This window comes from Procambarus clarkii, chromosome 28, assembly GCF_040958095.1.
Source record: "Procambarus clarkii isolate CNS0578487 chromosome 28, FALCON_Pclarkii_2.0, whole genome shotgun sequence".
NCBI classification, from domain to species: domain Eukaryota; kingdom Metazoa; phylum Arthropoda; class Malacostraca; order Decapoda; family Cambaridae; genus Procambarus; species Procambarus clarkii.
In genome coordinates, this window is record NC_091177.1 from 41,306,308 (window position 1) to 41,323,260 (window position 16,953).

Consider the following 16,953-nt stretch of genomic DNA (forward strand, 5'->3'; position numbering starts at 1 on the left):
ATAATTATGGCTGCTTTCATAATTTTCCTGAATAGTTTCTTCTAAAAAAATTTCAGACATATTGATAAAAAAAAAACTAGTGAAAAACGGTGTACGTATTGCTTACCAAATACTTGTGGTCATATTGTATCGCAAATAAAAAAATCCTATGCACATCTTTGAAATTAGCGATTATTCCATGCAGAAAATACAATACCGAGAGTTCAACTTTTAGTGAAAGAGACATGACATCAAAGTTGGGATGTTTATAATCGTTGGCAAGTAATGTTGGTTTCAGCTTTCATCTAAATTTTAGCTAGTGACGCAAGGAAGAGTTACTGAGGAGAGGAGCATGAGTGGGCGAGGTTCTCCCCCAGCAGGAGCAGTAGGGCGGCGCCTGAGCCTACTAGCAGCACGTAGAAGGCCCCTTGCAGGTGGTTGAGGCTAAGCACTACCTGCTTCCCTTCATCCTGGAAATCATAAATTTAAAATTTACGATTGGTAACTAGAGTAGTGAAAATAACACGAAAGCTTGGAGCTTAACGTTCCAAGTACTTCAAGACTATTTACCTGAATTACGTTTCCCAGGAGAGTGGTGTTGGCGAGGGCCTTCCGCTCCTCCCTCACACGCTTGGCTATCACGTCTTCAAGCCAGTAGGATATAATGCCAGCATCTTCCAGATGTGTCATCAAGTGTTGGAATCGTTTATAAAATGGTGCTCCTCTTCTGTTATGTAAACAATAGATAAATATAAATGGAAAGCATTTTCAAATAAGTCTTTTTCGACCAACACATAGTTAGCACATTTTGACACTATTAATCGTTATCTATGAAGTACATGTTTAAAATATATCATTTTTATCATTAGTCTATTTCATAATACTAAAACTTACATCCCATGACTATCTAACTCAAATCATCATCTGGTTCTGGCAATATCACAAGCATCATGCACAGTTATTTCCGCAAGTTTATGCCCGCACACAACCCAACCTTCGTCGTATGTCTATTGGTTATGGTTTGTTTTCGACAAATACGTACATTTGTTTTTTCTCGGGCATCTGCGCCTATTTTGTTCATATATATCTCTATTTTCAATCATTAAAGAGGGAAAACTCACCTGACGCACCATCCAAAATCTAAAAACATAGGAAGTGCTTTGCTGATGTAGAGGGAAGTGTCGCCCCTCGCGTCTGTGAAGCGAATTTTGACGATGACGGTGACGTAGTTCTTGTAGCTGATGAAGGAGAACCCTCCCGCCAACACCTTCTTCAGCGCCTCGTCCACCTGACCCACCTAGCAGCGACAGCTTAAACAATCTCTGTTTTCAATCTGAATTATTTAAAGGTTTTTGTGATGTTCAAGAACAATTACATTGATTGATCAGTTAGACAATTTTCGCTTTAACATGGCTGCCTGGCTTTAAAAAAAATAAATGTTTATTATAATAAACACTAGACATACTAATAAATAGGACAATTTTGACTAGTGATCACATGAGTATATTTCAGACCACTCAAAATACTCACTTCCATTTTATGATAAACTTTATTGACAGCAGGATTCGAGTTCTTCTCAAAGTAATCAACAACTGATTCTGAGAGCATCCATTTCTCGGTTCCCCACTTCCAGGCAGGCTGGTTCACCAGGTCCTCGTAGCTGTCTAGTGGCCGGGTTCTCCCTTGTACGGTAAGGTGTGCCATCAGTGAGGAACTGAACCCTGTAGTGATTATCAAGCAGAACACGAGCCACCACCCAACCACCATCTGCCGACAGGAATAGACAATAAAATTACGGTCCCCGTGGCGCAGTGGTAAACACTCGGCAGCGCTTCGCGAGCGCTTTGGCCTACAGGGTTCGTATCCTGGCCGGGAGGATTGGCCGGGTGTCAGTCCATAACTGCAGCCTCTGTTCACCCAGCAGTGAATAAGTACCTGGTTATTAAATGATTTGGCGGGTCGTATTCAGAGGAAAATTAGGATAAAGGACTTGCACGAAACACAATGTGTGCTAATGGCTTTTCATATATGTAAGAACTCTTGTATGTATATATATATATATGTCGTACCTAGTAGCCAGAACGCACTTCTCAGCCTACTATGCAGGGCCCAATTTGCCTAATAAGCCAAGTTTTCATGAATTAATTATTTTTCGACTACCTAACCTACCTAACCTAACCTAACCTAACTTTTTCGGCTACCTAACCTAACCTAACCTATAAAGATAGGTTAGGTTAGGTTAGGTAGGGTTGGTTAGGTTCGGTCATATACCTACGTTAATTTTAACTCCAATAAAAAAAATTGACCTGATACATAATGAAATGGGCAGCTTTATCATTTCATAAGAAAAAAATTAGAGAAAATATATTAATTCAGGAAAACTTGGCTTATTAGGCAAATTGGGCCTTGCATAGTAGGCTGAGAAGTGCGTTCTGGCTACTAGGTACGACATATATATATATATATATATATATATGTATATATATATATATATATATATATATATATATATATATACACATATATATATATATATATATATATATATATATATATATATATATATATATATATATATATATATATATATATATATATATATATATATAACAAGAATCCATATTTCATTGTTTTGCTATAACTACCTGATCCCATGTAAATTTACACTTGATCTATCAATTTCAAATTTAGAGCATTTACCTTCTTGATCTAATGTCAACTGCTGGCTTAAAGTAATAAATTAAATATGCCTCTTGGATATATGACGGGTTTAATAGGGTTGCCTACTTATAACATATCTAAATGAGAATTCAGTATCAAATTGTGGAATATGTTAATTTTGAATCCAGTAGGAGAACGTCATTGGTAACAACAGCATGACTGATTTGTGCCATCTTTTTATGGATAAAACTTATGAACTATCATCTGTTTGATGATATGTTTCATCCCAAAAAGTCATGATCTTTAAACTTTCTATCTCTGAAATGTCTGCAGGCAGGAAACCTACCATGTGGCAGCATCTTTCAATATAGTCTTTTATAGTTTGTGACAGACGTTTTTTAAGCTCAGAAAATATGATAACGAAATGAGTAATGTGTGTTAAATACCCTTCTGCTGAATGTATAATTATGTCTTGATTAATAATGAAAAATTTCTACAAAGAATAAGTGCTGAACATTTAACCATTAAATACAAATCTGAACTTCTTAAGATTTATAAAAAAAAAAATTGAAATGTAGTATTTCAAATGTTCAATGCTAGTTAGAACTGAGGAAGATAGAAGGACTTTTAAAATAAAACAGCGAATAGGACGGCCTTGTTAGCATGACCATTTTTTCTGAATTACATGATTTGGAAAGTGAAAAAAATATTTGATACCAATGGTTGTCTATAATCTACGAGGAGAAAAGTTTGTACGTTTTGGGGTGATATTAGACAATTTAAAATTTATGAAAGAGAATCAGGAACGTCATGGATGTTTCCTTTGATCTCCAAAATATATGTAATGTTTTTAAAGATAAATACATATCACTCTACAACAAAGGTTCGTACAGGGCAGATGATATTAAAACTGAACTAACTAGAGAGAAATTTTTACATCTTGCCCAATGTTAAACTCCTGAACACTGAAACCACAACAATAATTGAGACGTTTGTAATAATATAAAAATATACTTAGATGAGAACCTTCCATATCATCTCTAATAATGGTGAACATGGAACACCAACAACTGTGTATCTAAGTCAGTCCTAGGCCGGTAACCAGGCGCTTCAGATATATGCTTACCGTTATTTATATATATATATATATAAATATATATATATATATATATATATATATATATATATATATATATATATATATATATATAAATATATATATATATATATATATATATATATATATATATATATATATATATATATATATATATATATATATATAAATATATCTCCCTGCAAGATGACCAATGGGACCAAGCAACGCTCCCAGTTAGACTCGGGGGGATAGGTATTCGCAAGGCGACACAGTTAGCATTGCCAGCATTCTTATCTTCGACCAGTGCAACAGGTGAATTAGTTAAGGAAATACTACCGGAACACCTATGAGACTTCATTGGGATTCATGATCCCAAATTCGCGGAAGGAGCCGGTCAGTGGGACACTCTCGTCAACTCTCATCCTCGACCGACTTTTCCAAATGACTGCAAACAGTCCAAATGGGATAGCCCCATAGTGGAGAACATCGCCACATCATTGCTGGAGGCAGCTTCCAGGAAGGACAAAGCGCGTCTTCTAGCTGTGCAAGCGCCCCATGCCGGGGACTTCCTGTTGGCAGTCCCTAATTCCGCCTTGGGCACCCGCCTGGACCATCGGACCCTAAGTATTGGTGTTGCTCTGCGCCTTGCCGCCCCTATCTCCACCGAGCACCGGTGTATTTGCGGCCATGCACGGGCAGACCAATACGGCAGCCATGGTCTCATCTGTCGTAAGACACAGGGAAAGATTGCCAGACATGAAGCAGTCAATGACATCATCAAGAGAAGTTTGGCTTCAGCTGGATGCCCAGCACAAAGGGAACCTCAGTTGTGCAGACCTGACAACAGCCAAAAACGCCCAGATGGAGTCACCCTGCAGCCGTGGAGGGAAGGTAAACAGGTCGTGTGGGACTACACGTGTGCATCCACATTGGCTGATACCTATCTACCTTACAGCGCAGCTGAGGGAGGCGGGGCGGCCACCTTCAGGGAGACCCAGAAAACTAACAAGTACAGGGACCTAGAACGTTGTTACAGGTTCGTGCCAATAGGCTCTGAGACTCTGGGCGCCTGGGGTAAATGTGCACTTAAGTTCCTGAAGGAGCTGGGCGAGGAACTCATTGGGAAGACTAGAGACCCAAGAGCGGCCAGTTTTATGTTTCAGCGCCTCAGTGTCGCTGTTCAGAGGGGAAATGTGTGTTGTATCTTGGGTACGCACCTGACCCCCGAGGAACTGGACGAGGTCTTCGAACACTGATTGGTATATTGTTGTATAAGTGTGTGTTTTCTGTAAACTGTAGCATTGCAATAAAATCAAATAAAAAAAAATAAAAAAAATAATAGGGGTGGTAGGAGAGGAAAAGATTAAAGTATTCAGTGAGAATCCACAAGGTCTTCTCTGAACACTATTTATTTTCTTCTTCTTATATATATATATATATATATATATATATATATATATATATATATATATATATATATATATATATATATATATATATATATATGGAGCCAACGACTCCATGTCGGGGAGCCGGAGCCGGTGGCTGAGCGGACAGAACACTGGACGCGTGATCCTGTGATCCCAGGTTCGATCCCGGGCGCTGGCGATAAACAATGGGCAAAGCTTCTTTCACCCTGATGCACCTGTTACCTAGCAGTAAATAGGTACCTTAGAGTTAGTCAGCTGTCACAGGCTGCTTCCTGGGGGGTAGAGGCCTGGTCGAGGACCGGGCCGCGGGGACACTAAGCTCCGAAATCATCTCAAGATAATGAAGAAAATTAGTAAAAATGGGTACAATGATGACAGGACACGAGGAGGAGGTGATGGGCCGAGTTTCAGTAGGCGGAGATGAGTGGGTGGGAGGATGTGTGTGGGGGAGACATGGAGGATGTGTGTGGGGGAGACATGGAGGATGTGTGTGGGGGAGACATGGAGGATGCGTGTGGGGGAGACATGGAGGATGTGTGTGGGGGAGACATGGAGGATGTGTGTGGGGGAGACATGGAGGATGTGTGTGGGGGAGACATGGAGGATGTGTGGGGGGGGGAGACATGGAGGATGTGTGTGGGGGAGACATGGAGGATGTGTGTGGGGGAGACACGGAGGATGTGTGTGGGGGAGACATGGAGGATGTGTGGGGGGGGAGACATGGAGGATGTGTGGGGGGGGAGACATGGAGGATGTGTGTGGGGGAGACATGGAGGATGTGTGTGGGGGAGACATGGAGGATGTGTGTGGGGGAGACATAGAGGATGTGTGTGGGGGAGACATGGAGGATGTGTGTGGGGGAGACATGGAGGATGTGTGTGGGGGAGACATGGAGGATGTGTGTGGGGGAGACATGGAGGATGTGTGTGGGGGAGACATAGAGGATGTGTGTGGGGGAGACATGGAGGATGTGTGTGGGGGAGACATGGAGGATGTGTGTGGGGGAGACACGGAGGATGTGTGTGGGGGAGACATGGAGGATGTGTGGGGGGGGAGACATGGAGGATGTGTGTGGGGGAGACATGGAGGATGTGTGTGGGGGAGACATGGAGGATGTGTGTGGGGGAGACATGGAGGATGTGTGTGGGGGAGACATGGAGGATGTGTGTGGGGGAGACATGGAGGATGTGTGTGGGGGAGACATGGAGGATGTGTGTGGGGGAGACATGGAGGATGTGTGTGGGGGAGACACGGAGGATGTGTGTGGGGGAGACACGGAGGATGTGTGTGGGGGAGACATGGAGGATGTGTGTGGGGGAGACATGGAGGATGTGTGTGGGGGAGACACGGAGGATGTGTGTGGGGGAGACATGGAGGATGTGTGTGGGGGAGACACGGAGGATGTGTGTGGGGGAGACACGGAGGATGTGTGTGGGGGAGACATGGAGGATGTGTGTCTGTGGGGGAGACACGGAGGATGTGTGTGGGGGAGACACGGAGGATGTGTGTGGGGGAGACACGGAGGATGTGTGTGGGGGAGACATGGAGGATGTGTGTAGGGGAGACATGGAGGATGTGTGTCTGTGGGGGAGACACGGAGGATGTGTGTGGGGGAGACATGGAGGATGTGTGTGGGGGAGACATGGAGGATGTGTGTCTGTGGGGGAGACACGGAGGATGTGTGTGGGGGAGACATGGAGGATGTGTGTGGGGGAGACATGGAGGATGTGTGTGGGGGAGACATGGAGGATGTGTGTGGGGGAGACACGGAGGATGTGTGTGGGGGAGACACGGAGGATGTGTGTGGGGGAGACATGGAGGATGTGTGTGGGGGAGACATGGAGGATGTGTGTGGGGGAGACATGGAGGATGTGTGTGGGGGAGACATGGAGGATGTGTGTCTGTGGGGGAGACACGGAGGATGTGTGTGGGGGAGACATGGAGGATGTGTGTGGGGGAGACATGGAGGATGTGTGTCTGTGGGGGAGACACGGAGGATGTGTGTGGGGGAGACATGGAGGATGTGTGTGGGGGAGACATGGAGGACGTGTGTCTGTGGGGGAGACACGGAGGATGTGTGTGGGGGAGACATGGAGGATGTGTGTGGGGGAGACATGGAGGATGTGTGTCTGTGGGGGAGACACGGAGGATGTGTGTGGGGGAGACATGGAGGATGTGTGTGGGGGAGACATGGAGGACGTGTGTCTGTGGGGGAGACACGGAGGATGTGTGTGGGGGAGACATGGAGGATGTGTGTGGGGGAGACATGGAGGATGTGTGTCTGTGGGGGAGACACGGAGGATGTGTATGGGGGAGACATGGAGGATGTGTATGGAGAAAGGAGACAATAATTTGTTTGTTATTTTTTTGTTTGTTATTGGCAGTAATTTGTTAACAATAATTTATTAATAATTTGTATGTGTTGATGCAGGAAAAATGTGGCAAAATGAACTGCAGAGTATCAATACACTTAGGGTATATTACACGAACATTAGGAGTCTAAGAAACAAAATAAGCGATTTAACTGCGCTCGTCTGCACAGAAACAATAGATATTATCGCACTTTCCGAAACTTGGATGAATGAGAAAACAGAGAACTTTTGGCTGAATATTAAGTAAATGGATTTAAACTATTTCACACGGATTGATATATTAGATGAGGAGGGGAATATATAGCCATATATGTTAGGGAAAATTTGAAATGTAGCCTCAAATGGGGAAATCAAAACTGAGCCACATACAGAAACTGTTTGGTTACAATTAAACGAAAAATCTAAAAATCTAATAATATGAGTAATATACAGGCCACCAAACTTAGACAGAATGGAAGTAAAGCATCTTTGGGATGAAATATGTAGAGCATCTAGGTCTAGCAGTATTTGTGTCATGGATGACATTAATTTTAGTGGAATAAACTGAGTTAACAGAACAGGGAATAATGAAGCAGAAGATTTTCTTGAATTAATTGACGACTGCTTTCTTAAGCAACACATAAAGAATCAAAGTGTGGAAATAATATTTTGGACTTAGTGTTAACTAAGAGGGAATCTCAAATTAATGTCATCGAAATTGGAAGTGAGCTAGGGAACAATGATGAAAAAGAAATCATGTTTAGCATAGAATCGAATTGTTTTGTAAGAGAAAATTCTGTTAAAGTGCTAGATTTTCGAGAAGCTCATTTTGATGGCATAAGAATTTTTTTGGCTGAACGAGATTTTAGAGTCCTGGGGCCGGATTCAGGAAGGTACTTACGAAGGTTTTTCCTCTTAGCTAAGAACGAATTCCTTCTTAGAGCCTTCGTGGCGGCTACGTCCGTATTCAATTAACTACCCTAAGTGGAAAAATCTTCGTAAGTTCATTCCGGGATTTAAGTGTGGTTTCGACCACTCGTAGCTTTACGTAAACTGGATATAAGTCATTTTTTCTCTACTACATAACACTGGGATCGATTTATGATATTGGAACATGACCAAAATATTATAGCTGGTGAATCTAGTGAAGAGTAATCCTTCGTGTTAGTTATATATGCATTCTCTGCTTGAAACTTGAAGTAAATATGTGTTTGATGATAGTAGAATTAGTTTTATAATAGCAAGATATTATACCAGTAGTTATTAAGTAAATAAACACTGGTGAACATGAAATATGAGAGAAGGTGATGAGCCCTGCCTGATGGGATCATTTACTATCACCAAATGCCCCTGTTCACCTAGTAGTAAGGGTGTACCTTAGCTATACATACCCATTTCTAATTTATTTAGTTTGGTTTTATTTTGAAATTAAATCTGGGTGAGACATAAAATAAAAATATGCTGCACAAATGATGTTAGGTAAGGAAAAGGGTAAAAATGTCAAAAACTTTATTCATTGAATACTTAAAGCTATAATTATGACTATATAGACTACTAAAAAAGAGAGAGGGAAGTAGGGGTCCAAGACCTCTTCCTGTTATACAATTTGGGTGTGGAACAAGTAATTATCAAAAGAAGGCACCATGCCGGGAAGGCTATGTAGCAGTGAGGCAGCTACTTATTTGAGAAATGCTTATTTTATTTACCTTATAAGCTGAGGCAACTTATTTTATTTGAGGAATACTCAGCTGATTCCTCTACATTTAGCATGGAACAAATTTGTGTCCAAGACCTCTTCCTGTTACTCAATTTGGCTGTGTGTAACCAAACTAGAAGTGCTCTACAAATCAAGGGACCCAGAATGTGGAATGACCTCCCGAATCATGTCAAAGGCTGTACCTCTCTCAACCAGTTTAAGAGTTAAACCAAGTACTGCCTAATTAACTCCATGTAACCTAACTTACCTCCTAAATGTCAACCCATGTCTTGCTATTTTTTAAACAACGCTGTTCACCAACATGTGCAATTGCTGATTTATGCTATGTTAACCCCCTTTTTGTATTTTTTATTCCTTCTTTCAACACAATTTATACCTAATCCCGATTACTATTAAGTTTTAGTCTGTTTTTTTCCCCCCACACCTTGCCCGAAATGCTAGAGTATTAGTGGCTTTAGGTATTGTATGTACTAGCTCTGCTTATAAATCCAACATTATGTTTGTAAATCAACTGTATGTACTTTTCCTGAATAAAATGTATTTATTATTTATTTTTTAATCAGTAAGTATTAAAAGAAGGCACCAAGCTGGGAAGGCTATGTAGCACCATTGTGTGTAACAATAAACCAAATTTTTTTAACAAATAATGCACCTGTATGGGAAAACAAATCCTGTCAGCTGTAAAAATATTGATGCAGTTATTTAAATGAAAAATATAATGAAAGAAATATTACTGGTTTATTTTTTCCTATCTTTTTGTACTGTACAGTATATCCAAGGAAGTGAAAAATTGAGACATAATGCACAATTTAATGAATGATTAGCATGGATTAGCATTTCAAAAGAAATATGACTTGTATTACATATCAACATGAGATCTTAATGATCCATGGTCAACATGATTTAATAAGGATAATACAGTACTGTATTTGTAATAATACAAACTATAATTTAAAATCTTTATTACTGATTTTTTTTATTAAGAAGATTAGGTATACACAGCAATGTGCTGCTACCCTATTCTATATGGAATATTACACAGTGTAGATAAAAAACTAGCTATAAGTTTATCTAATACTCCCATCTCACAGGATGGTTAGACATACTGTACATGGAATCAATTTAGAAAATACCAGCCTCAATACAAAAAACAAATCAACTCTGACTAAACAACTCTAAGCAATTTTCACAAGAGGCAAGCACTGAATCATGGAAACATTATATTATAATTACTCTTACCAGTTTCTACAAAACTCCTCTCAAACAATGTATTTTTAAACATGTTTAGGTATACACAGCAATGTGCTGCTTCCCTATTCTGTCTAAAGGACCACACAGTGTAGATCAAAAACCAGCTACAAGCTCACCCAACATCCTCACCTCACAGGATGGCCAGTCATACATGGAATTAGGAGAGAACAAAATACTTAATGCTGATCTATTAGCCTCCACTGGCAAAATCTGGGTGCAGCACAAGAATATCTTCCAATATTCCTGAGTGTATGAAGTAATTACAGAGCTCAAAATACCTCATACCATTTGGTATGAAGTCACTGATAACAGGACAATCACAGATATAGTGTTGGAGAGTATGTTCTCTCAAGTAGGACTGAAAACAGATGTTTTTTTTTTCCACCAAGAGGGCTCTAAACCCATGGAACCGCCTACCCGCTGAAGCCGTAAATGCCAAATTCCAGCTAAAAAATATAATTAAGACAATTGGCGGGCCCTTCAACAAGCCGCCGGCTTTCTGTCCTCTTCGAGGTCACTAGATAGTTAGTGGCCCTTGGGTAAATTCAGTAAATATATACAATAATTGTCAGCGCATCTTCCGAGCAACAAGGACAGCTACACAGTATCTCTTAGAATTACGTAGGTAAACAACAAATGTAACATATTTGTTTACTACAATGTCGGTGCTGGCTGTAGAAGTTGAAAAAAACATTGTTTTACTTCGAAATATACTAATTTTATAAGAAAATTCGACGTAAATAGGAGGCAGTAGAGCTGCGATAAGCCAGCGCTAAATCTTCAATATGAAGAATGTTGCTGCTCTCTGATTGGCCAAACGAAACACAGTAGTGACCTCTATCGGCACGCAGGTGAACCAACAATTTTTCTTCCTAAGTATACCTTATTGAATCGCACCTAAGCATCTTCTTAGGGCGCACTTAGGAACCTTCGTAGCAAACCCACTTACGAAGAAATATACAGAGCTTCCTGAATCTAGGTCCTTGGCATAGGGGGGTGGGCCGGTCTTGGAGCAGAAAGTGAACACAGCAATGTGTGATGTAAAAAGAGATTTCGATGTGAATTCAAAATATAACTCATTTTATAAAAATAAGAAACAAAATGTTTTTAAAAATAAGAAACAAAAACTGTTAGTAGATAGGGGTATGGGAATTGATATGTAGAAAGGAGGTAATAAAAGTACGTGTTTGCGGGAGAAACAACTTGGAAAAATTATCAGGGAAGGAGTGGAGCCTCAAAATAACAATACACTTAGGGTATATTATATGAACAGAAGGAATCTAAGAAACAAAATAAACGATATAAATGCTCTTGTCTGTACAGAAAAAAACAGATATTATTGCACTTTCCGAAACATGGATGAATGAGAAAACAGAGAACTTTTAGCTAAATATGAAATAAATGGATTTAAACTATTTCACACAGATAGATATATAAGACGAGAATGGGGGAGTAGCCATATATGTTAGGAACAACTTGAAATGTAGCCTCAAAGAGGGAATCAAAATTGAGCCACACACAGAAACTATTTGGATAGAATAAAACGAAAAAAGCAAATATTCTTATAATAGGAGTTATATATAGGCCACCAAATTTAGACAGAATGGAAGCAAAGCATCTATGGGGTGAAATATCTAGAACATGTAGGTGTGACAGTATTTGTGTTATGGGTGACTTTAACTTTAGTGGAATAAACTGGATTAACAGAACAGGAAATAACGAAGCAGAAGATTTTATAGAATTAATTGATGATTGCTTTATTCCTCAACACATTAAGGAACCAACAAGGAAAAATAATATTTTAGATTTAGTGTTAACTAACAGGGCAACAAAGATTAGTGACACCGAAATTGGGAGTGAATTAGAGAACATTGATCGTAAAGAAATCAGATTTGGCATAGAGTGTAATAGATCTGCAGGTCAAATTCTGTTAATGTTCCAAATTTTCGTAAATTTAATTTTAATATTCTATGAAATTTTTTGGGTCAAATAGATTGGAAAGTCTTGGGCAAAGGGGGTGGGCCGGTCTTGGAGCAAGACGTGAACTCAGCAATATGTGATGTAAAAGAGGATTTCGATTTGGATTAAAAATATAACTCATTGACAAATATTCTAAGCAAAGTACAGGAAAGTAGTATACCTTACAAATTGAATAGATCAATTACAAATGACCCGAAATGGATAACAAAGGATCTGAAAAACTTATAGGAATAAAGAGAACTTGATACAAAAGGATTAAGAATGGGGAAGTCAGTTTAGAACAAGAATTCGCACAACTGGTTAGAAATGTTAAAAAGAGATAAGGAGGGGAAAAGGAAATTATGAAGTTCGTTTAGCAGGCCCTTCAAAGGCAAATCCTAAAGTTTTTTTCAGTTATATCGAACAAAGGTTGGGGAACGGATAGGTCTATTAAAAACCGAGACAGGTCAGATAACGGATAATGATGAAGAGATGAGTAGTATTTTTAATAAATATTTTATCGCTGTATTTACTAAAGAAAAACTTAACTCTGTGCCTTCAGCCGAACAAGTTTATGTGGGTGGGGACGAGGACAGGTTGACTAGTCTAACAGTTTCCAGGGATGATATTATTAAACAAATAGTAAAACTCAAACCAAACAAATCCCCAGGGCCGGATGAAGTGTTTGCAAGGTTGCCTAAAAAATGCAAAGAGGAGCTTTGCGATCCATTGTACACCATATTTAATAAATCATTAGAGTCAAGCCGACTGCCAAAGTCGTGGAATGTTGCTAATGTGGTACCCATTTTAAAGAATGGAGATAGATCACTTGCATCAAACTATCGGCTAATTAGCCAAACATCAATTGTGGGAAACTTAATTGAATCGATAATTGCAAATAACCATTCGCTTTCATCTTGGAAATCATAAATTAATAAACGAGTCACAACGTGGTTTTATAAATGGCCGTTCGTGTTTTACAAATTTGGTATCAATTTATTCCAGCATATTTTTATTCCAGGCAGTTGATAGTGGTAAGGATTGTGATGTTGAATACCTTGACTTTAGTAAAGCTTTTGATACAGCGCGACATGAAAGTCTGAATAAAAGATAGTCTCATGGTATTTGGGGTGCTATATTAAGATGGATTAGGGCATGGCTATACCAAAGGAAACAGAGTTAGTATAAATGGGGTCAAGTCAGAGTAGGAAAATGTTGTAAGTGGAGTGCCTCAGGGCTCTGTCCTGGGATCTCTGTTGTTTATAATATATATAAATGATTTAGATTCAGGTTTGAGTAGCAACATTTGCAAATTTGCCGATGATACAAAAATCGGTAGGGAAATTAGCACGGAAGAAGACTCACTATCACTTCAAATTGATCTAAATAGGGTTTTGAAATGGTCAAAACTAACAGGGAAACACAAATTAATGACATTGAAATAGGGAGTGAACTAGGGAAGAGTGATCACAAAGAAATCAGAATTAGCATAGAATGGAATAGCTCTGTAGGAGAAAATTCTGTTAATTAAAATGCCAGATTTTCGAAAAGCTGATTTCAATAGCCTAAGAATTTTTTTGAGTTAAATAGATTAGAAAGTCTTGGGCATGGGTGGTGGGCCAGTCTTGGAGCGAGACGTGAATCCACCGATAAGTGGCGTAAAAAGGGATTTCGATGTGGATTCAAAATATAACTTATTTAAAAATATTCTAAGCAAAGCACAGGAACGTACTATACCATACAAATTGAATAGATCGAATACTAATGACCCAAAGTGGATAACAAAGAATCTAAAGAACCTTATAGGTAAAAAGAGAGCGTGGTACAAAAGGATTAAGAATGAGGAAGCCAGTTTAGAACACGAATTCGTACAACTGGTTAGAAATGTTGAAAAAAGAGATAAGGAAAGCAAAAAGAAACTATGAAGTTCGCACAACAAGGCCAAGCAAAGACAAATCCTAAAGATTTTTTTTCAGTTATATCGAACAAAGATTTGGGAAAGGTTAGGTCCATTAAAAACTGAGACAGGTCAAATAACGGATAATGACAAAGAGATGAGTAGTATTTTTAAATAGATATTTTATCTCTGTATTTACTAAAGAGGAACTTAACAATATGCCTTCAACCGAACAAGTCTATGTGGGAGGGGACGAGGACAGGTTGACTAGTTTAGCAGTTACCAGGGAGGATGTAATTAAACAAATAGAAAAACTCAAAATAAACAAATCCTATGGGCCGGATAAAGTATTTGCCAGGGTTCTTAAAGAATGCAAAGAGGAGCTTTGCGAGACACTATCTACCATATTTAATAAATAAATAGAGTCAGGCAAAGTGCCAGAGTCATGGAAGGTTGATAATGGGGTTCCAATTTTTAGGAAAGGGGATAGATCACTTGCGTCAAACTATCGGCCAATTAGCCTAACGTCTATTGTGGGAAAGTTACTTGAATCGATAATTTCAAATACAATTCGTCTTCATTTTGAAAAATATAAATAAATAAAAGGGTGGCAACATGGTTTTTACAAATGGCCGTTCGTGTTTAACAAAATTGCTATATTTTCATTCTAGCATAGTTGAGGCAGTTGATAGTGGTAAGGATTGTGATGATATGAACCTTGACTTTAGCGAAGCTATTGATACAGTACTACATGAAAGACTGATTAAAAATATAGAGGCTCATGGTATTGGGGGTGCTATATTAAGTTGGATTAGGGCATAGCTATATCAAAGGAAACAGAGTTAGTATGTCAGGGTTAAGTCAGAGTGGGAAAATGTTGTAAGTGGAGTGCCTCAAGGCTCTGTCCTGGGACCTCTGTTGTTTTTAATATATATAAATGATTTAGATTCAGCTTTGAGTAGCAATATTTGCAAATTTACCGATGATACAAAAATCGGTAGGGAAATTAACACGGAAGAAGACTAACTATCATTTCAAGTTGATCTAAATAGGGTTTTGAAATGGTCAAAAGATTGGCAGATGCAGTTTAATGATAATAAATGTAAAGTTTTGGGGCTAGGTAATGACTATAGAGTTTCATGATACGAGCTGGATAGTGATGAGATTGCGCGGTCGGAATACGAAAGGGATCTGGGAGTTATCGGTAGTAAGAATTTAAAGCCAAAAGATCAATGCATGAATGTTTGTAATAAGGCAAAAAGGACTCTGGGATCTATTTATCGAAGCGTTAGTAACAAGACACCTGGTGTTGTTCATCAGCTATATCTTGCTCTGGTTAGGCCCCATTTAGATTATGCAGTTCAGTTTTTGTCGCCATACTATGAAATGGATATAAATTCACTTGAACGTGTCCAGCGTAGGATGACTGAGTTAATTCCCCAAATTGGAAATCTTTTATATGAAGAAAGATTAACAAAGCTTAAATTGCATTCACTGGAAAGGCGAAGAGTTAAGGGTGACATGATAGAGGTTTACAAGTGGATGAATGAACATAACAAAGGGGATATTAGTAGGGTATTAAATGTATCAACACAAGACAGTACACGAAACAATGGGTATAAATTGAATAAGTTTAGATTTAGGAAAGACTTGGGTAAATACTGGTTCGGTAACAGGGTTGTATATACGTGGAACCAATTACCATATAACGTGGTGGAGGTGGGGTCCCTCGATTGTTTCAAGCGTGGGTTGGACATGTATTTGAGTAGGATTGGGTGGTTATAAATAGGAGCTGCCTCGTATGGGCCAATAGCCTTCTGCAGTTACCTTTGTTCTTATATTCGTATGTTCTTATCTTAAGTGTTTATTTTCTCACTCGAATACAATCTATTGCCTGACCTACACCTTTAACTAACCATTTGTCCAATATGAATTCAATTGTTACGAGTTTTATCTTGATTTTATTAATTCAATTTTGAGTCTCCTGTTCTCTTTCATTTCGTCTACTTGTATGCCATAATAACATTCAATTATGTGTTGTGTTCTCTGGTACTTCCTACCCTGCCGGAGACGCTGACGGAGGGATCTGAGGGCAGGTTCTGTAGGAGGGCACCATACTCATACAGCAGGGACGTGAGAAGGCTCACCCGACGCCCTCCTGACACTGTCTGCCGCGCCTTCTGCAGAAGCCACAGGGTCACGCCCCACGCCACCACGCTCACCACCACCGCCACCCACACTTCTCCTGTACGGCAGAGTTAAACTATTTTATAATTTATTAATAAGACATGCATTAATACTGTGCATGTTGGTGACTTTGTATTCCTATACCCACGACCCAGTAGAACTTCAGGCTGCAATCCTTTTGACCATGTCGTGGCATGGTTGCCTGTGGCGTGTGCCTGGGACTATCCAGTGCATTGGTTCGAATCCTTATCACAGCTCCTACGGATTTTCACAAAGCAAATCACAAACAAGTCAAATATCGTCAGTGTCGCATCTGTCCAACTTATCTACCCAAATATACATTCATTCATCTATTCATCTAGCTCTCTATTCATCTATCTCTCCATCCGTTCATTTATCTATTCATTAATCAGATCATCTAT

General features: G+C 39.4%; 1 protein-coding gene across 1 annotated transcript in view; it reads right to left on the reverse strand.

The window, feature by feature from the left end:
• Nucleotides 1-314: 314 nt before the first annotated feature.
• The window catches only part of LOC138369465 (glutamate receptor-like), a 130,568-nt gene continuing 113,929 nt past the window's right edge, over nt 315-16,953 (reverse strand). The window contains exons 10-14 of the mRNA XM_069332718.1: nt 16,405-16,589; nt 1,510-1,746; nt 1,101-1,276; nt 550-706; nt 315-449 (exon numbers count right to left, since the gene is read on the reverse strand). Of these exons, the coding sequence (XP_069188819.1) occupies nt 315-449; nt 550-706; nt 1,101-1,276; nt 1,510-1,746; nt 16,405-16,589 (890 nt within the window). The remainder of the gene's footprint in view (nt 450-549; nt 707-1,100; nt 1,277-1,509; nt 1,747-16,404; nt 16,590-16,953) is intronic.